The following is a 21,585-nucleotide window of genomic DNA, read 5'->3' as shown; positions in this document are numbered from 1 at the left end:
ACGCAGCCGCTTCTTTGCCTCCCGTCCCGCAGCGCCCTTTCCCCGCCCGCAGGCAGCTCCGAACGACTGAGGAACGCTCTCGGACTCGCCCGCTCTCCGGGGAGCGCTGCACAGCCGCCCTTGCCCGTTCCCTCGCGACGCCGGGAGCCGGAGGAGGGGGTGGAAACCCACGCCCGGGTCTGACCCCGAGCGCTGCGGAGCCGCCCCGGTGCCCTCGGGACAGGGCGGCGTGGCCGGGGGTCACCCCCCGCCGTGGCGGCGGGGCGGGGCGGGGGGCGGGACGTCCGTCGGCGGCAGGAAGCGGGTGGGGGCGGCCGCGGGGCCGCGCGGCGCGGGCGGTGACGCGGCGCCCTTAACCGGGGCATCGCCGCGCCCCCCCCGCACCGCGCTCGGCCGACATGGGGTCCCCGCCGCCGCTCCCGCGGGCCGCCGCGATGCTGCTGGCGGCCGCGCTGCTGCTGGCGGCCCCGGCGCCGCTCGGCGCCACTCCCGAGGAAGAGCCTGGCAGGAAGGAGCCGCCGCCGCCGCCACTGCCGGCGGCGAAGGGAGCGGAACCGCGGGCTGAGGTGAGGCGGGGGCGGGCCGCGCTGTGCCCCCCGGGCTGAGCCCCTCGCGGGGCGGCGGGGCCCGCGCACCCCCCGCGGCAGCGCTCGGTTGGCGGGGCCCCGCGCCGTCCGGAGGCCGTCGGGCTCCGAAATCCCCCGCTTTCGGCAGGAAAAGGGAGGGCTGCAGGGCCACCGCATCCTTCCCCTTTTCTGCTAAAAGAGGGACATCTAGGTCCGACATGGAAAAGGCGTCAGTGCTCTCTTTCCCCTACAGAAGCAGCTGAAAGCAGGTTTTGCTGCTACTGCAAATCTGCCAGTTTTTTCCCCCTCAACATTTAGTATCGGTTCCTTTGCGTTAAAACTTGTTTAACAGTGTTCTCGGTGAGGGGATTCTGGTGCCGGCTGATCACACGGGGATGGAAAAAACTGACATACGGTTTGGTGTAGCACGTCGAGCACGGCAGGTGGCACATACCCAAACTAAGAAGTTACAGCCCTGCAAAAGGTGAAGGAGCTCTGGGAAGTCGGTGTGTCACACAGAGTATGAGAGCTTTTAAATATCAACATCGGAAAACTTGGAGCACTGCTGAAAGTGGAATGCTGGGAAACCGCCATGTCAAAACACGTTGCAGTCTGTCTCTGCTGGTAGATGTGCTGGAACACGCTTTTTCAGCCATTCCTGGTCAGGGTTGTGAACATCAACTTACTGATCTTAGGCCTCGCTTGTGATCATAGATATCTTACTTTGTGTACAAGTAAACACTTTGGTGAGTGAGTGGGAACAACCAGAGTGTGTTGGTCCGGTTTCACCACTGGAAAGTCTTCAAGTTAGTTTTCAACAAACATAGAGCAAGTGCAGAAAAAGTTGATGAAAACTTGCACAAAATTTGGCTTGAGTATAAACTGAAAGAGGGGAAACCTAATTAGATATTAGGAAGAAATTCTTCCACGTACGGGTGGGTGGTGAGGCACTGGAAAAAGTTGCCCAGAGAAATTGTGGCTGCCCCATCCCTGGAAGTGCTTAAGGCCAGGTTGGATGGTCCTCTGAGCAACCTGATCTAGTGAAAGGTGTTCTTGCTCAGGGCACGTTGGTTGGAAGGGACCTTAAAACTCATCTCTGAGCTAAAGCAGCTTTCCCCATGTTTTCTTACAATGGTGGTTCTCATGTTCTGGTAATAGTGTGAATAGTGAAGTAATGTTTTAATAATCAGAATGTGATCTGATCCTCTTACTAAGTGCCTAACTGGCAATTTGAGGTAGGAGGCAACCAGGAACTAGTTAACAATCATTAATGAGCATGAGAGGTGTATATACTTAAAATGTCACTCTACACAGTATGGTATGACAGGAGAAATACAGGGCACAGTACTTCTGAGTACTAGCTATTACAGCCTAATTAACTAGTGTTTGGGTTTGTTTTTTTTTTCTCCTCCTCCTTCTCCTTACAGAAAGGGTCCTCACCAGTTGCTCCAGTTCACATTGTCAGTGAAGAGTCAGCTGACAAGACTAATCTGGGCTTTATTCATGCATTTGTGGCTGCTATATCTGTCATCATTGTGTCAGAACTGGGGGACAAGACCTTCTTCATTGCAGCCATCATGGCAATGCGGTACAACCGTCTGACAGTACTGGCTGGTGCTATGCTTGCCTTGGGACTGATGACATGTTTATCAGGTTAGCACTCTTTTCTCTTTTGTTTTATCTCTTAAAATGTGCTGGGTACATATTTACTAAAAAATCGTAACTGAAATTGGAATGCAGGTAGTACGTGTATTCACCTTTTTTATTTTGAAGAGGGTGTCAAGGTTTTCCTGGGGATTGTGGCTCAGATGGACTATTTAGGCTCTTGGCTCTAATGAGGTCTCTGCACTCCCTGGGCCTCAATATGAGTTTAAGGAAGAGGAATGGGATCGAGAGCCTAAGCACCTCCTTTGATTTTTGGGCCACTAGTTTCCTTTTTATTTTTAGCTCCTGTTAAATTTGTGTGCCTAAAGGGAATGTGGGAGTGACTTCTGGTTTTCGTCCTAAGGCAAAAGATTCTTTATATGATGACAGATTTCCCTTGTCTGACTTGTATTCCTGTGTGTGTAGCTGTCTGGATTTGTGCTGGAAGCTGCATAAGTGGAAGATGGGGGGGGCGGGAAGTGAGATATCAGGTGACACTTGAGGAACCTGTAGCTGTGGGCACTTACGTAGCTGTGATTGTAAAATGGAGCAGCCTTCAGGTATGTCAGATGCAGCATAAAGTTTGTCTGTGTGCTCATTTCTAACCATGCCCATTTCAGAAACATTTGAAATACTGTTGGTTGGTTTATACACACTGGAAACAGCCGATTCACTGGCTTCAGGCTGCTTGGCAACTGTTTCTGTGAATGATTTTTGTGTACGTAGCTGTTGCTTTGTACACTGCTGCAATTATTGCAGTCTTAGAGCAGTTTCCATTTACACTGTATGTAATTTCTCCTGCCCATTATGGCTATCTCTTTTTCTACACTAAATTTTTCTTCAAATCTGTCTTTATGCTTTTTTCATAAAAGCTTTATTTTCTTGTTCCATTCCCCAGTTTAAAGGTTCCCAACTATTTCTTTCTTTTCAGAAAGGAGCCTGACTTCTCCTTCCCCCACCCCCTTCCTTCTCCCCTCTCTCCAGTGCCCTTGTTTTGTACAAGCTGAGTTTGGAAACTCCTGGGGAGTTTGCACACCTTGATTTCATGAAGATATGCTTGCTTAAACTCACTAGCTCCAAGTAATCACTACTTGGGATATTTTTTCAAAGTGTGCTTGACAAAATAAGCTGGCTTATTGTTCTGATTATTTCATTATGCTTGTGCTTGTATATGTAAGTAATGCTAAAAAAATGACAGTTTTTTGTATAGTTTCTTGTATCGCTTTATGGTAGTACTTTTTCAATATTTAAAAAAAGTTTGGTTTAACTCCTTCTGGTTTATTTAGCTGTGCAACTAATACTGCTACTTGTGTATGTATGTGCTGTGCATCCAAGTAAGAAGCCTGATTAATTTTGTTTTATATTCTTACTTTTGGTAGTGGCAGTGCAGATTAATTTCCAGATCATGTAGTAACTTCTGGGTATGTTTTTCAACTAAGAAAGTGTGTGCAAGAAAGCATACATGGTAGTAAGTTTCCTTTTAGCTAATTGCATGTGGATTAAAGCAACAGAAACAGTTGTGACTGCATGGTCCAAGGAACTGTGAATGTTGTAAGTTGAGTTTTGATTTCTTCTCAGTTATGCAGTCCTTTTTTTGTCAAAAACATGCTAAATGATGTTACGTGGTGAAAAAGCAAATACTTCATCCTGGATACGTGTTTCTTCTTGTTTAAGAACTTAGTTTTGTCTTCAGTTGATCACCTTCAATACCCATAAGAGATGTGCCATGGAAGTCACTTTTTGGTCTGCAAGTAGGATCAGTGTCATTGAAATAAAGAAAGAACAAAGTTGGTCACATTGCAGGTCTGTGGGGAGTGTGGGAAACGGGAATAGTAATGTGCAGGTATTTGCACTTGGCAAACGAAGAGAGGCCTGGATTTATCCAGCTGGGTGATTTGTAGATTTGCCTGATAGATTTAACTTGTAGAAAATGGTAATTCTAACTTTATTTGATAAAAGATTGGAAAGAGATGCTACTCAACACATAAATGGAATTAACTGGTATACACTGTGACTAAACTTATGTGGTTACAGATGGTAGTTTCATGGCATGCTTGGAGAAAGGGAGGACTTCCATAGACCTTGATGGGAAAGATAATGTTTTTTGGACTGGCTCTTGGGAATAGCAATACCTCAACTTTGGCTAGTGTGCATTGTCTGTGTGTTAGTGGACTTCAGTCTCTGGCATGACCAGTAACAGTTAAAGTTTCTAGAGTGTTGTTACCTTGCAAAAACATTTAGAAAATTATACAAAACTAACAAAAGATACAATATTTATTTATCGGTGGATATTTGGATTGCAGACTTTGCCAGCAAGCATTTTTTAGATTGTGGGAAAAACAGTTATGATCCACATGTTTATTTTTTTAAACGATGTATTTGTTTTCTTTTCAGTTTTGTTTGGCTATGCCACCACAGTTATTCCTCGTGTGTACACGTACTATGTGTCAACGGCACTGTTTGCAATCTTTGGCATCCGAATGCTTCGTGAAGGCTTGAAAATGAGTCCAGATGAGGGTCAAGAAGAGCTGGAGGAAGTTCAAGCAGAAATTAAAAAAAAAGATGAAGAAGTAAGTCAGAAACTTTCTGTAAATTACAGCTGGTGGAGTAGTTACAGCTGTGAAGCTGCAGAACAGCACTATCATGTTTGGAGTGTTCAGGTGTGTCTTGATAGTCTGACACAGAAAATGTGTGGTAAATCGGGAAGAAGTGGCCACTGGAGGCTCTTTCAGGAGGTGATTCCAGTTCTGTGGCAAGCCTGGCTTCTTAGGAGAGAAGGAACTTTATATACATAGAGTGGGTGGGTTTTGGGTGTTTTTAATGCATTACTAGTGGAGGGGACATCAACAGTTTACTCTTGGCTCTACTTTTATTTCTTTTTGTGGTCAGGCTCTTTATTTGCAAGTAGTCCAAGATGCACAATAACCAGGAGGTCAGAGCTGATTACAACTACATATGTGTGTGTGTATTTACACACACGTCTGTGCATATAAATAGCTTTTTTTTAATGGTGACTTTATATAACTAATACATTGCTAATGCAGCAGTCAGTGGCTAATAACATTCTAGAAACTAAAGGTCTAGCTTTACTGTTAAGTGTTTCATTTGGGTTGTTTAGATGATGTTTCTAGTCTTATGGTTATTTCTTTTTGTTTTGTTTTGTTTTTTTTTTCCCTGTGTCTCCTGCAGCTTCAGAGAACTAAACTATTAAATGGGCCAGGAGATGTGGAATCAGGGCCAGGCACCACTATACCTCAGAAGAAGTGGCTACATTTTATTTCTCCAATCTTTGTTCAAGCTTTTACTTTAACATTTTTAGCAGAATGGGGTGATCGTTCCCAATTAACAACCATAGTCTTGGCTGCCAGAGAGGTGAGTGTTGCAGAACTTCTGCTGTTTTTTGCCCTCTTTGGGTTACCCATACAGAGGTGAGAAAGACAAAATACTCTTGCAGGAGGTGCCAGATTTGCCACCTGCTGCCTTGCTGTGCTTTACTTGGTGTTACAGCTGTGCCAGGACCTGAAAATAAATGCACTGAAGCTCTGTGTAGTATTAAAACTATTGTTATGTGATTGGGACTGCACAGACATCTCGGAAAATAGTTGCTTTATATCATGCAGCTGAAATCAGTTGGTTTTTGTTACAGTGTTAAGAGATGTTACAGAACAGATGTTTCTTTGCTCTGTGGTCCTGTAGTTTTCACTCAGTAACTTAAAAAAAGATACTTTCATTCCATCAAACTTAAAGCTGCTAGAAAGATACGTCTTGTTAAAAATCTGAATTAATATGGTACAGTATATAGAAGGAACATAAACTCTTAAGTTGCTGTGCAGTAATACTGTAAATTAAATTTTACTCATCATGATGATTAGAGTGTATATAACTGTATTATATTCAGAGGTATGAAAGCTTACAGTCAGCCTTCAAATAAACATAAGTAGCTTGCCTGTGCCCTTTCATGCATTGAGATAATTTACATTTTTTCCCTAGGACTCATGCTTCTTTCAGGTGCACTTTCAGACACTCCCTAGGGATAAATCAGGGCTGTGTAATGAAGGAGACTGTAAGCTGTAGGAACATCTTGTCTCTGGTAAAGTGAAGGGAAGGTGTTTACAGCTAACAGCAGGTGAGGATGTCAGGCAGCTATATGCCGTCTTGGAAAAAGGGAACCACTACCCCTCTGCCCAATTTGCCGGGCAAGTTGCTTAAGCCCATCTTTTCACAAGGGGTCATTGACTTCTGGTTTGCATTTTCTGAGTGTCCAATTAGGAAGTGTCCCCTTAGGAAGTGTCTGTCAGACTCTTTGATCTGGTTTGTGAAGTGCTGAGCATTGCAGTTAAAGACTGTGGGCTGTTGTACCTGTGAATGTGACGTGTTCACAGGAGTGCTACCAAATCAAATACTGCAAAAAATGAATTGACAATATCTTGATATTGGCTTTCAAAATCAGTGAATGATTATGATCTGGATCTTTTCCATTTTATCTGTGGGAATGTTTTATACCCATTTGTTTCATAATATATTCGGATAAGTCCTTGTCTATGAAGTACTAAGATATATAGCAGGAGCATTACAGAAATGCTTATGAGGAAATAAATTATCTTAGTATGGAGATTTGAGCAGTGTGATAAGTCAGCTGTGCCCATACGTTCTGCAGTGAAAACAAAATACCGTGTAAGTGTTCATTGAGTGAGTAGTGTCCATCCTGCCACATCAAACAAACAGGGTTCATTTGGAAGGGGAAAAAAAGTGATAATTTCGTGCATACACGAAGGGAATGACTTCAGTCTGCCTTCACAAACCTAGTCCTGACAACAGTCTCTGAGAACTAGATTTTGCACCTTAATAGCTTACTGTATAAGAATTGTTCATTTGTTTAAGGAAACTGAAAAGAAAACTCTGTCCTACTAGAATGGGTTTGCTTCAGCTGCTGTGTCTGAGTCCTGCTCCTGGATACACTATGCTGAGGGAAGCCATTGTGACTTGTTACCTTGTAGGGAATGGAATGGCAGGTGAAATCCACCTTCTGCCAGTGAGGGCTGTATAGATAATTGCTGACTGCAGGGAAACAGGGATTTCCAGGAATTTTGGGTCCTGACCCAGAGACAAGTGTGTTCTGCTGGCACAGCTCTCCTTCTGACCTGTACTTCTTTTTCGTTTCTTACCTGTCTGCTTGGTGCTTGCCACCTCTTCTGACTGGCTTGTGGTTTTGGTTCTTTTGTGCAGTCAGTGTTGTCTTTTCTTCAAACCATATAATTTCTTAGACAGTTTTGCCGTTTGTCTGTTTGAGATTCCATGCATTCCTCAGGTTATGGCAGTAGCTTTTTTTTCCTCTTGGAGCTAGAAGTGTCACTTAGAGATGAGCAGAGAACTCAGCTCCACTTTCCCTCATTCATTATTGTATAGCAGAAAGTTACGCTCCTTTCTTACCTTCATGGTCATTAGAAGATTGTTTTCTATTTCTGAAGTGTTCAATGCATATACTGTCCTTAACTGTGTGATTTCTAAGGCGATCTGAGAAACCTCTTTATGTAGTGCAGGTGTTCACATATTGAGTAGCTGCTTGTTATGCAGGGAGGCGAAAAGCTGTTGTTGACATTAAACTTTGAAGACAGCTTTTATCCCCTGGACTTAAAATATTTCATGCTTTGCACTTTGGAGGATGGAAGGGGGCAGAGTGTGGAGCACAAGTGTATGAAGCTTGGCAAAGGACCTGTAATGTTTTAGCTGCTGAAAGCCTTCATTTGCAGTTCAAGGGTTTATTTTTCTCTTTCTTTATAATTAGGTTGGTGTTCTTCAAGCTGATGCATATTGTTTCTCAACAGCTACCACCTTCCCTCTAGAGGTTGCTTGATTATTTAACTACAGCAGAGTGATTTCTGGATCTGTATTTAATGACTTGAAGATGCTGCTTTGTTGAAATATTCTATATGCCCCTATCTTAGTCAGGTTTAGATTTAAGTCTGCCTCGCTAGCTGATGTACAGTTACTGGTCTTTAAGGCAGTGCTGGATAGCAGAGCAGAGGAATCACCGGAGAATATCCTCCTTGCTTGGCAGTGTGCAACCAGGGAATCCAAGCATTGCTCCTCCATGGCAGGAGGTTGTCGTAGGACCAGTGGGTTTTCAACAGTGCTGATTTACCCCTTGGTGTTTTTTTTCCCCTCAGGACCCCTATGGTGTGGCAGTAGGAGGAACAGTGGGACATTGTCTATGCACTGGTTTAGCAGTTATTGGAGGGAGAATGATAGCACAAAAAATTTCTGTTAGGACTGGTAAGTGAAAACTCACTCCAATTGAAGAAATGTGTTAATGCTGGTAATGTTTGTGGTGTAAATAACTACATGTTTGGGAACAGAGTTTCTCAAAACTCTTGGAAAATCCATAAAAACTGGTGTGGGTTTTAGGTTGGCTTTTTGGGTCTGCCTTCCATCCCACCTTGTTTTGCTTCACTATTAGCTAGCTTTTAGGAGACCAGAGGAAGGAAATACATTATTTTAAATAGTTGGTATTTATTTTTTGACAGTGGATAATAGAAATTCTGTTACAATTCTGAGTCCAGACCTTCAGATGAGGAAGAGAACTGCATACTTACAAGTTATACCAGCCATATACAAGCCTTAAAAGCTATTCTGTGTGTGACATAAATGTTTTTTAATCGTACCTGCTAACTGCAACAGGCAGGACCAGTACAGTTACATTGGGTTGTTTGTTTTTCCTTAGCTTAGGTTGCAGTTTGCTTCCCCTGTCAGTCCTGTGATGTGGTGAGATTTCTTTCTCCCAGGAATAATTCTGTGAAGCTGCTTCATATAAATGTTCATTCAGAATAATTGTTCTGTAGTTGCACCGGTGGTAAAAAGCCAACTTCACTGCTAAAAGTGAAATGTGCATTCTGTTGTGTTTGTTTGCCAAGGAAATTGGTGACAAAATGCTAATCTAACAATGGTTTAATATGCTCCAAGCACAATGTGGATCTTTAGCTGCAGGAATAGCCTTAGGTTAAAACAAGTATCTTTTTAGCCTGTTAGTTTGTTTAGAGAAGAGTAGGAGAACATGCACAGTGGTGCTTTCCTAGAATGCTGTCCCAGCCTCTAGCAGATCGTGGCCATTGGAAGCAGTTAATGGTCTTGATACTCTTTCTTTCAGTGTAGTTACCTAAACTGTGCAAAAAATGCTAATTATGTTTCTGAAGTGATGGCTTGCTCCAGCATAAGAATATTGTATCCTACTTTCTGCCATACAGCCAAATACTCAGCAGTTGGTGTTAACCTCAGTTTTATCCTAACTCAAGTAATAATTCTGTCCTTTTAAGGGACAGAATATATTCTTGGAGATGCAATTAGACAGTGGGTTGGCACATGGGCATCCTGACACTGAGCTAGAAACAACATCAGCTGTTTGCAGCATAAATATTAAAATAAGGTTATTTGGAAAAATAACCTTATTAATTTTATTAACCTTATTTATTTATTTTAAAAAAAATCTGTAATATGTCATAGAAGTTAATTACTTTTTGGTATCTAATTTCTTCTTGGCTTCTGTTTTCTTTTCAGTGACAATCATAGGAGGCATTGTCTTCTTAGCATTTGCGTTTTCTGCACTATTTATAAGTCCAGACTCTGGTTTTTAAATTTTTTCATTGTTGTAAAAGAACAAGGATTGGAAGCATCAAGCAGTTATCCTTGTGCATTTTTGTATATAATGTAAAGAAGTCTAGTTAAACAAGAGCTGAAGAGGAGACACTGAATTTTTTTATAGCGGATGATTCATGGGACTGACGCATTTACGGACAGCTTCTGCAGTGGAGATCTGCTTATTGTCTGGTTTGTTTATGCTGTGGTGCCTGCTCCCGTGATGGGATTTGAGTGGTTTTCTCGCTTGCTGGACCTGGCTCAGCTGAGTTTGGGGATCTACTCTCCTAAATATTGAGAATTCCTCTTTTCTTTCTCTGTTACACACAACCACCTTTCCTGTTTCTTCAAGAGTTGATTCTTAAGGCCTCTCGAAGCAGACTGTCCTTATTCCATGTTGCTCGGAAGGTGTTGAGGAGAAAACTGCAGGCTTCCACCTCCAAAGATACTGGTTCCACGGTGTGCCTGAGGCTGGATAATCTAAGCAACAAGAAACTTGGGAGAAGTTCCTATACCATTCAATGGCTGAGCCAACCAACACAGAATTTTATAAACTTAATTTAGAGGGAAAACTTCTTAATCAGGGATTTTTATCAGGAAATTGATGTGTGGTGATTAACAACCTACTGTGTTCAATATGCAATCTGGCTGGAGCTAGTATGATTTGACTTTTTAATTTTGAAATATTAATGTATATGGAAAATAATAAAGTAATAAAAGTGGTCCAACTTAACAATGTTCCATTCCCAGGATTGAACAGTAATGGAATTCTTAGGTTTAGATGTGTTCCTGCTTTTTTTTCTTTTTAGGAATAGACATGTAATCTGGAAGAGTATTAATAAAACATAGTGTCTCCATTTGTGTTATTTTCAGTATTGTTTTTGATGGCTCCTGTAATTCCCACCACAAAGGTTTACCTGGTGATGATGTGCTTAAGGTGAGGAAAGTTCATTAAATTTATTTTGGATACTGACAAATGCCTGTGTTATAAAGACTTGGAAAATGTTGAGTGCTGAAAATGCGTGGGTTGCAGAAATACATGCTTATCTCCGCTCTTCAGTGATGAGTTGGATTCTGAGCCTAATGTCTTATATAACCCACTAAGATCTACCCTGTAGTAGTCTTGTAAAATAGCAGACATGGTTTCTAATGTTATGAATCTGCCTTTTATCGAAGCTGAAGCATTACAGATTTAACCACGCTATTTGTAGATGACAAACAGACCAGCCCCTAATCCTTCTCTTCGGTTTCTCTACCCAGAAAACCCCTTAATGCCACATTTCTCTAAGACTGTAGAAGTGCAATGCCAGGTATGTACAGTGGGGTGAAAACAGGCTGCCATTCCAGGCTCTGGGTCTAAATGTTCATGTCTTAGTCTGAAGGAACTGCATTGGTTTGGTGGTGGGATTTTTTGGGTTGTTTTTGTTTTTTTTTTTTTTATTATTTTTTGAACCAGTCAGCCAAAACCTGTAGCCTCTTCTTTCCCACAGACTGAGAACAGACACTCTGTCCATGGTGAATTTCAACTCCTATGTGGAGTGCATTTCTAGCTGAGGTCATGTAAAAATGGGGCAGAAATGGAAGAGCCTAAACTTTTAGCTGTTTATGGGACATTCATACAGGTGTGTCCCAGGTACAGTAACTGTGGTGCCACCAGTCATCCTGCTGAAAATTCTTGCTCAAAATCCAAAAAGCCAAACCAGTTGGCCATACTCTAATTGTAGAAGCTCCCTAAACTTTATATGCACTTCTTTTAATGTTATTTTGATATAAAAACAGGATCATCAGAAAAATCAAGCTCTTTAACAGGTTGGTTACAGAGGCAAGTGTGAAATTGCAGAACAAACCTGTGCAACTTCCACATTTTTATTTTAAAAACTTACTGAGATGACAAGTACTGCTTTTGCCCAGTCATAGCAATGTATTTGACTGCTCTCTAAGGCCAGCTATGCAGGTAGGAGTTAGCTTGAATAGTGGTCTTACATTCTGGTTTGTTTTTTTTTTAAAGCACAAACATTGAGTTATTGGAAATCTAGCATAAAATTAGCTCATGAAATCTTAGTAAAAGCTTTGAAAGTTGCTTTAGTAGTTGCTACTAGTTACAGTGATTTAATGTGGTCAAGTGCATGATGGAATTTTTCACAATTTAAAGAATTTAGTTGGGGTGTAATGGAAGCCTGTTGCAGGTGATCTGCTGACAAGTTCTCAGTTGTGCTGTGTCTGCTGTGCAGTTTCCAGCACAGACTGGACAGTGGCCTTGTCCCTCCACTATGTCTCAAAGCACTTGCAGCCCGGCCATGTCTTGCCTGTTGGCTGGGTTGGGGGCTGGGATTTTAGCAACTTTCATCATACTTCTTGTCTTTCTAGTATATTGCCATTGGGGAGGTGTGGTGATGTTCTATCTCAAAATACCTGGATACTTGAGAAACAGGCAATATCTTACTAAGTGTGTATGTGCATATATATTTTTATATATATATATACACACATACACATACACATACACATATATATATATATATATATACATAAAAGGCTCCTAGTCAGTTGAAGAGCTGTTCACAGGACTGGGAACTGTAAGATCTCAAGGTTCAAGACAGCAGGATTGATGCCGTTCTGGTGAGGTAACATGTCCCACGTGGCTTTTTCTCACTAAAAGGGTGTTAGGCATTGGAACAGGCTGCCCAGCAAAGCAGGGGAATCACCATCCCTGAAGTGGGGGGAAAAAAAAGCCCACGTGTGGATGTGGCAATGGAGGATATGGTTTAGTGGTGAACAGGAGAGTCCTGGGTTAAACGTTTGGACTCAATGATCTTAGAGGTCTTTTCCAACTGTAATGATTCTATGATTATGCATAAGCACTTCCTAGATGGTGGTACTTTTGGAGAAGGAACTGGTTGGTATATGACAGCAAATGCCTGGGTTTGGGGGAAGAAAATAGAGAAAAAGTTTAAATAATAGTGCTCTTTTGCTTTTAAAGGGAGGTAAGGGTTGCCTTGCATTTTTGAATATGAAAGAAACACTTGAGGTAACCAGCTGAAGTTTTGTTGCCACAGTCCTATGCAATTTCTTGTTCTTTTGTGGCTGGAGAATGTGAAATATGGTGAGTGAGAGCTCAAGTGTTGAAGAGAAGGCTCTGCAAACCGTTGCATCTGCAACATGTGTTTCCCATCCATCCTGCAGCTCTCCCTGCTGGGGTGAGATGCAGCCACTTTCAGTTGCTGCCAGTGGAACCTCGGAGGCAGCATCTAAAGCAGGAATTTACATCTCTGTATGTTGAACACAGCAGAGATTTGCAAGTGCACACTGCCTCCAACTCCTCATTTCCAGGCAACAGAAACAAAATGGTCAGGTTTATGGGGGTGGAAAACACCTCACATCAACTGAGATGTTTAAAATGAGAAAAGCTTGTTCTTGCCGTTTTCAAAGGTGCCTATACTCTGTATATGGCAAAGTGCAATTAGGAAAGATGAAGGTAAACTTCTAATCTTCGATCCTGCCAGGACAAAGTTTTTCAAAGGAAACTTGTTCAACCAAAGTACAGAACCAGATCACAAGCAAGCCCGCTCTTCCCAGGGCACTGCCACCACGTGTGTGTCTGCTGAGCTGATGCTTGCTGTTTTGAGATCTATGAGTAAGACACTAAGTCAGGAAACCTGAAGTGAGGGAGGGGCTGTACTTCCCAAGAGATAAGAGGCAGCCTGCCGCCCTACAGCCTCTCCCTCACCTCAGCTGCTTCTCCAGCTCAGGCTGGCTGCACAGTGCCTGAAACGCTGCCATGAGATTCAGTGAGCAGTTTTACAGTGTATTTCTAGAAAGAGGTTGGTAGTTTAGTCTCTCTATGTGTTTGTCCCAGATACCGTATGTTTAAAAAAAAATCTCGAATTAAGAGGATCAGATTGTTTCATCCTAATAAAACCTGAGTTATCCTTAATTTCCAGAGACATGGAAATAATGGTGTAATGGCACTTGCTGTACTGATGTGGCATTTTTCCAGAGGTTACCTCATATGGCCCTAAGTCAACACCCTTGGCAAGTTATGGCTACAGGCTTCTGCTAACATAACCTTCTGTTACAGGTTACATTTAAGCTGTAACATTTCCCATAGGCATGTGGCATGTACTATAGCTGTGCATTTCTTCGAGATTACTTAAATTTACTTCCCCAGTGAAAATATAGTTGCCAGAGAGTCTGACAGTGACAGAGACTGTGTGCTAGAAAGAACAGCTAGTAAGACTGTGTTGATATTGCTACCCTTGAATAGCTGAAATCTTCTGGAATTTCTGTCACTAATGCCTGAGACTCAGAAGTGCAACTAACCTTTGGATTGCTAATCTTTACAAGTACTTAACAGCTTCATTCTCATATAAACATGAGCTTTGTTTACAAGTTTGCACAACAGCAAAATGCCATTGAATGGCATTGCATCAGGTGTGGCAGGAGTTGTAATTACCACTCTTCTTCATGCTAAGTTTATGGAAAAATATATTGATATTTCCAAAGTTCAGTTTTAAGAAAACTGATAATCTTGCTTGCTACCATGCTCTTGTGTTACTGCTGGTGGGTGTTGACAGTTCTTAACTACAGCTACAGCACTTCTACTGTTGATTTGGTTTCTCTCCTGGGGCACAGGGGCCTTGTGGCATATAGAAGTAATATACAACTTATGCAAGTATTTAATTCCCAAAGGCAAAAGATCAGCATCTTCATCTGGGCATCCAGTGTGATATTACAGAAAAAAAGGAACTGCAGACTGTAAAAATGGCTAATTGTTATTTATAATTTTCTCCAGGCATTCAGCTTCAATTACAGATTTCCTTCCCTCCCACCTTTCCTTGAACATTTAATTGATTTGAGATTATTAATGTTTACACTTTGATCAGTGAAAGAAGGTTAGACAACCCTGAGAGGTTACATGTTACCACACAGCATTTCCAGGCAAGAGCTCCATGCTCTCAACAAGCTCTGCTCGCACCTAAATGCAAGTCTCTGCTTCCTTGTTTGGTGGCACAGCCAACGTTTCAGCCCATCTCTACTCCTTTAAAAATACTATTCTTTAACACTTTCACTCTCCTCACTGGGTATTTCTTCTTCTGGTAAACGAAATTTAAAGAGAAGGGTGTTTTCCATGACATGAAGTGAGGGAAGGGCTATGCCCATCCAGACACTGTGCAGTGCTGCTCCATCCTTCAGCAACAACAGGGACTGTACGTACACATGAAGGTACAAAAGTAGTTTTAAGTTGTGCATGTTCAAACAAGTGCTGTGTGAGTAAATTCCAAGGCAGTAATGTAAACATACAAATCAGAGGTCTCTAGCCTTTAGAGTGGGGCATCAGTTTATAAAGAGATACAGAGAGAAGACAAGGAAAAAATACAGTATGCGTTTTTACTGAAATCTCACAAGTCATTTGTCTGGGTAGGGGAGAGAAGATAAAAGTGACATTAAGCAACTTCTCACAAGTCAGTTCTGTGAGTGGGGGAGAGAGAGTGCCTTTGGTACAGTCGTGGGAAGGGTATAAGAGCGCTCCACTGTGAAACTTGGATAAAACTGACATCAAGCAACTCAGGAAAAAAAAACTTCTAGAACCTTAGAAGCTACAGAAAGCAAAATTTCAAATGAGTTACATTTATTCAGTTAAAAAATTGACAGTTAGTAATGGTCACATGAACACCAGGGAACTGCATCTACATTTCCTGACGTCAATATGAACGGCACTAGGGTTTTTCTGTTTCTTTTACGTATACAAATCTAATGCCAGTTAAAAAAATACAAAACAAAATGAAACCCAAGACACTGTGAAATCAACACTGCTTAAAAACTCAAAATTCAATCTGATATATTTGAAAATAAATATTTTTTATCTTTCTTGTTAGAAAAAGACAACTCACCAACTGCTTTCAAAGCAGTTACACCTTTAAGACCGTTCCCAAAAGTGTTTCATAAATAATTACCCATGATTGATTGTCTATTAATGCAGCATCTCTCAGTCATAGCTGGGGTCTCTGTATTAGGCCATACAGTATTTTTTTCAGACACAGTGTTTTGTTTCCCCCCCTTCCTTTTTATTTAGGTATACTTTCTTTGAATATAGCATATCATGCTGGCAAAATTCATGCGGATGGCATAGCATGAAGTGTAGCAGAGCTTAAAATCACCTGCTTAGAAAAAGGAAAAAAAAAAAAGACAAGGAATGTAGTGTTAAAAATCATCATAGTGAAAAAGCAACTATCCAGTCTCATGGACAATTTCAAATGTTCTCTCACAGCTGTCTCATCTACTATGATTTGTTCAAATGTCCTTTTTTAATCCAAATTAATTTAATTCTCTTTAACTTTTTCCACCAGGGATAAGTAAAAAAATAAAAGGTTAATTATTAAAACTAGTCTCTTTTCCCTTTTAATCAAAATAGCCATTTTCCAGCCCTCTGACTGTATATCTAATTTTAATAATTTTTTCAAATAGAGAAGCTTATGAATCTGACATGTTTGACATCTCCTGATGCCGTGACATTTAAAACACTCATAACAATACCTGGGTTAAATCTCTGAAAATATAAATGGTTCTTGAATCGACTTTAACATCTGAAAAAGGCCACAACTTTAAACCTTCAGAACATTTTCACAAATTATAATCCTAAGGGACACTTAGAATTATTGAGCAGGCAAATGAGCCTCCAGATGATTCTCTCTCATAGGCAACTGTGCAATTTAAAAAGCCTCCTTTCAAGGAAGTTATCATCTCTAATCCCTTCCCCTGGCCATATAAAACATAAAGGCAACTGGCTTTAGAAGCCTTTGTAAATCCTGCACTTTAAGCCTCAAAGGATCACCCTATTAAAGAAACATTTTCCAGAAATGTCTCTCTTGACAGTTCTATGCATTATTCCTCAATGCCCCCCCATTTTTAACAGTTTCACTGACTAAAGAAATAAACTGTTTTTCAAATAGTCTTTTCAGTAAAGTGCTTGTTATTACTCAAAAAAAAAAAATAGAGAAAGTGCAATATTTGAGTCTTAAGAGAATTTCTTTTTCCTGTGAAAAACTGCCTGATATATCTTTATTCATTTTTACATAAAGCTGAAATGAAACCTATTTCTTGTAAGGATAATGGGTTACTAATTTTGGTGTTTGGCAGTAGGCAAGATGCCCACAGAAGGTGGTGATACACTGGAACTGTAGTGCAGAAGGTAAACCTTCTAGATGAAGTGGAAGGCATATGGAGAGCTCCTACTAGAATCCTTTCATATTTATATACAAATATAATATATATTAAATATAATATAAAAATAGCTATAGTCTTTTTTCTCTGAAGTTATCCTAGATGCTTTTCTTCAAATCCTCACCCATTGCAGGTAAACCATGTCTGTCTCCTAAACTCTGTGCAACTACGCCATCTTTTTCACTCCATTATGTATCACCAGCCCATTTCTTCATAAATACAATCCTGCCCTTAACAGACTCCTTCCCTTCTGTCAGAGTTGTTCTGTAACATTTCCGCTCCAGAACCTGCTGCAGTATCACAGCATTCATTATCATGCTACTTATCAGGATGTTGAAAATAAATCTATGACTGTAGTAAATGAGCTGGGCAGAAGCAAAAGGCTGATTAAGAAAGAGGCAATAGGCTGGTCCTCTTCTTACTAAAATTCAAGGACAATTCAGCAATTGATTCAGCAACAGGGAAAGCTGCAGACCCATTAAATAAATATACACTTTTTAGTCACTACCTGTGAAACAACACATCTGCATACTTGCACACAATCTGGACCAAATTCTACATGCTTGCTTTCGTAAAATGCTTGCCTGATTAGTGTCAGGAATTTTTCAAATGTGTGCCATGTTTTTCCAGTTTCTTTGAATTTCCCCATCTTCTATCCTTTCTCTACTAGCTGGTAGTTCTGTACTTGAATGACCTCTCTCTGAGGTTACAAAAAGTTTCTTGGTCAAAGCATACATTTTTATAGTTCTCTTTCAGCAGCCACACTATCATATCATCTAATTTCTCTCTCTTCTAGTTTAGCCTTTTTACCAACAGACCTATAGCAGCACACCAGAGTATTTGGGAAGGGGAAAATGGGAAGAGAAGTTTAAACAAAACTTTATATAAAAAGCTGCATCATTAACTGTCTGGCTGGTATCTCTAATTTCTGTAATTCTCAGTATAATAGTTTAATACACCTATTTTACCATTATTCAGTAGTACTATTAAAGCTCTCCCACTTTTCTTTTTTAGTGCTATATTTTCACTGTAATTGGTTTAAAAAATTTGTATCTAACCTATTTTTCATTAGGCAAAGAACTGATAGCACAGACCTCTAGTCAACGCAGCTTCATACAGAAACAGGTGGAATGGAGTGGTAGGGATAGCAGAGCAAGGCAGGATTTCTTTACCTAGAACTTTACAGAAACAGGTCTCTCACAATTATCCCAGTCTGGAGAATGCCAGAAATCCCTTTAAAGTAGGGGAAGTGTTTCTTGCTGTGTTTGGTATTGGCATCTGTTCCTTGCTCCAGGTTGCAGTAGGCTTCTTGGAGCAGAGAGCAATCTGATTCTCTTTGGTACTGTGTTTCTCACACTCTCCTTTCTTGTTCACTGCTTGGCTTTTTGGTGCCAAATATTTGCTTTATGACTGGGGAATAACAAAGATCTAATGCTGGGACACGTGCAGAGGCAAAGGCTAGCCCCAAAACATAACCAACGGCATCAAAGGCTTGGCTAAACTCGTATAACCTCCTGCGGGTTTGGTTCATCCAGTAATACAATCAAACTGTTCCACAGTACAAAATGGACCGTCACCATTTGGTTACATTCATTCAACTCCTCTTCAGTATTCAAGATTAATCCAGCTTTCTCTCGCTAGTACTAATTTTAACTGCTTTTACTGTTGGGTTTTTTTGTTTGTTTTTAATTATCAGATCTATCAGCATTTATTCCTTTTCCTCTATAGTTCTGGTTTCCACAAACTAGTACCATAAAAACCTACCAACATTTAGTTAAATAGCACATCGTATCTGTTGGAACTTTTTATTTTCTTTATAAAGTGAAGTTGCCTTCTGAAGTCTTAGTTCAGTGGTATCTCAAATCAATAGCCTGCTAGTGTTAAATGCAATCACGATCTCCCCCAAAGCATACTTTGAATGCTTCAAAAATTACTAAAAAAAAAAAATCAGCTTATTATTCCTCCTCCTGCAAAAGGAGTCCTGTACTTTTAGTTTGTTTGTTTTTTTTTTTTAATTATTTTTAAGAGTATTACCTTAAAGGTCTGAGATTTTTGAGACTCCTCTATTTCTGGCTACTATCTGAGGGGGAGTACCAGTCAAAAATATTCATGGTCTCAACTCACTCCATTGTTAAAATAAACACAATACAGAAATATCTATGAAGTAGATACACAAGTTTGGTTGACAATGTGCTAAGACTTCAAAATTGAAAATGGTTACAGATTCAAGACATTGTAATTCAAGATGTTCAACATTATCACCTGAATTAAAATCAAGGCACTATGGGTTTTGTTGTTGTTAAAATGACCCTGAATTAGTTCTGACTAATTTTTGAAGGAGAATAAAAAGATTCCAACATGTTTTAACAAGTTACAATTCTCACCACAGAGAAAGTGGTTAAAAAGTGCCCAAAAGGTTATTAAATGTAAATATATTTTTGTGCAAATTACTCCTATAACTGAAACATTCTTGAAAATTACTGTCATTTTTTTTAAACCTTTTACATAAATATTTCCAACTATGAACTATATCAAAAGATAGCTTTGGGGAATAAAATTCCAAACCATCTGCAAGAAAGCAGTGCAAATTCCTATTTTTCAAATAAAACTATGAATTCATTATGAAATTATGGATGATATTCATGAATCTGAATGTCCTGAACCCTGATGCATGATCACCAGTTCAAACAGCTTCATCAATAATTTAACTTCAAGAAGTCAACTAACCAACACACTATACCTCACCGAACAAACCCTGACATCACAGACAAAGCACAAACAAGAGACTTGTGCCCACATTAAGGGTGAAAATAATGATGCATCATGTTGTAAACAAAAGGGTAGAACAGAGGAAAACATTAGTCTGAGTATGGTGTGAGAATTTAGGGAAACATATTCAAACCTACAAATAACAGATTACATTTTCATGCATCATATAAAATATTTTGCTCTTTCTCCTTTTATGCAGACATATACACAATATTTTACAGCATCTGTACAACAGAGAACTGGATTTCACACAACATTTTCAAAATATTTACTGTCCCATAATCATCTGAAAAAAAATTAGATGGTTTTTGGACTATATTCCTGGCATTTTTTTCTGCTAATTCAAACAATTGCTCCATGTCCATTTTAATACTTTAAAAATGTATAGGATTGATAAAAATACCGATATTTTCAGCATCACTCTCATTTCAGTCACATTTGGAGATTTCACCTGGACAAATTAAAACATGGCAGCAAATCCTTTAGAACACAGAAACTGGGGCAACTCTCAAAGTTGGCCATGTCCCCATCATTATCTTGTGGCTTAACAGATTCCAGAAGTCAGAAGTAGATCTCAATTAGGTGATAGAAAGCCTTCGAACTGCTACGTCTGTAGCTTCAGTGCAACTGTTTGGGGAGCAGCCCCTCCTGGCAGTTTGCTTCAAAAAGAGGCAGAGCTCCACACTACTGTGGCTGAACTTTAGAAGGGTCAGTCATCTTGTCAGTTCTGTGTCGTGACAGTTGCTGCTGTTGAGACTGATGCTGCTGGTGGTGGGACTGAGTGAAAGTGCTTTGTTGTAGTGGGAAAGCAGCAGAGAGGATAAGCTGAGCTGACTGATTTCCATGAAGTAACCTGGATGTCTAAAACATGGAAATAGAAAAAGATTATTTTTCCTGCCACACAGAGAAATACAGGCCTGGCTGCTTTTTAACTTTTTGTAAGTGTTCGATCAAAATAAACTTCAGATTTGGTCAGTTAAGGTGAGCAAACAATGCAAACATTAGTTCATACTGATAAATTTAATCAGAGCATCTGACCAATTAATAAAGCAGCTGTAAGTGGTCATTGTAATTTCCTGTGATGATGGGTAGGAATGTGTGGCAATGTCTCCATTTCAAACCACAAGAGCATAGCAGGGCTTAAGGAATCTATTTGAATAGATATCTCATTGCAGTCAAATGAAAAAATGGTGCATGACTTAGCATAGATCACATTTATTCCCCACAGACAAAATACACAGTCAAAAAAAAATGCCACATTTGCAGACCCAAACATCCCCTTTGAAGGAGATTTATTACTACTGAAAATGGTACTTAGTTTTACTATTACTCTTCTTAGAACAAAAAAATGATTTACTGAAGAAAAGCAATGAAGGAGGGGTACAAATGCACTATGACATCTCAATCCTGAAACATTCTTCAGCAGAAGCTAAACTACATCAACTGCTCCACCTACAGAATCAGACTGTAAGAAGCCACAGCGAGCAGAAGCATTTGCTGCACTTCAAATTCTAGCACTTTAATAGTCTGTATTAAAAATACTAAACTTTTGCCTAGAAAGAATTTCTAGGGTAGGAACAGACCTTTGAAGATCTTTTTTCACAAATCTGTTTCACCAGAATTAAGTCAAAGTTGTGCAAACTTTTGAATTTAGAAATAGAGATACAGCAACCAACCTGCTAAACAGCACTGTTGCTAAAATATTTATCTGATTTGTCAGAGAACACATTCCAATCTGCACTCTGCTTTCATTCAG

At 40.2% G+C, this 21,585-nt stretch overlaps 2 protein-coding genes across 8 annotated transcripts in view; one reads left to right on the top strand and one right to left on the bottom strand.

Annotated features, from left to right (window-relative positions):
• The first annotated feature begins 338 nt into the window (after positions 1-338).
• Positions 339-10,812, top strand: TMEM165 (transmembrane protein 165). Its single transcript, XM_027735993.2, has 6 exons — positions 339-566; positions 1,994-2,219; positions 4,605-4,780; positions 5,400-5,582; positions 8,378-8,483; positions 9,762-10,812. Exons 1-6 carry the CDS (start codon positions 399-401, stop codon positions 9,836-9,838), a joined length of 936 nt encoding a protein of 311 aa, XP_027591794.1. The 5' UTR covers positions 339-398; the 3' UTR covers positions 9,839-10,812.
• Positions 10,813-15,159: 4,347 nt separating this feature from the next.
• CLOCK (clock circadian regulator) overlaps positions 15,160-21,585 on the bottom strand; it is a 67,691-nt gene continuing 61,265 nt past the window's right edge. For 6 of the 7 annotated variants that reach the window (XM_027735985.2, XM_027735982.2, XM_039378581.1 and 3 more), the window contains one exon: positions 18,852-20,690. In XM_027735985.2, coding sequence (XP_027591786.1) covers positions 20,514-20,690 — 177 coding nt within the window. In that variant the 3' untranslated portion in view covers positions 18,852-20,513. Of the gene's footprint in view, positions 20,691-21,585 lie in introns of all 7 variants that reach the window. The other variant, XM_039378582.1, reaches the window with a different exon arrangement.

Source organism: Pipra filicauda, unplaced genomic scaffold (assembly GCF_003945595.2).
Source record: "Pipra filicauda isolate LSUMZ 115617 unplaced genomic scaffold, ASM394559v2 scaffold140_size2443280_pilon, whole genome shotgun sequence".
In the NCBI taxonomy this organism is placed as follows: Eukaryota; Metazoa; Chordata; class Aves; order Passeriformes; family Pipridae; genus Pipra; species Pipra filicauda.
Note: the sequence above shows the minus strand (reverse complement) of the source record. Positions and strands in the feature narration are given on the sequence as shown.

Coding starts and splice junctions, on each gene's coding strand:
- TMEM165 (XM_027735993.2), top strand. CDS start 399: ATGGGGTCCCCGCCGCCGCTCCCGCGGGCCGCCGCGATGCTGCTGGCG. Junction 567..1,993: donor GAGCGGAACCGCGGGCTGAG/GTGAGGCGGGGG, acceptor TTCTCCTTACAG/AAAGGGTCCTCACCAGTTGC. Junction 2,220..4,604: donor ACTGATGACATGTTTATCAG/GTTAGCACTCTT, acceptor TTTTCTTTTCAG/TTTTGTTTGGCTATGCCACC.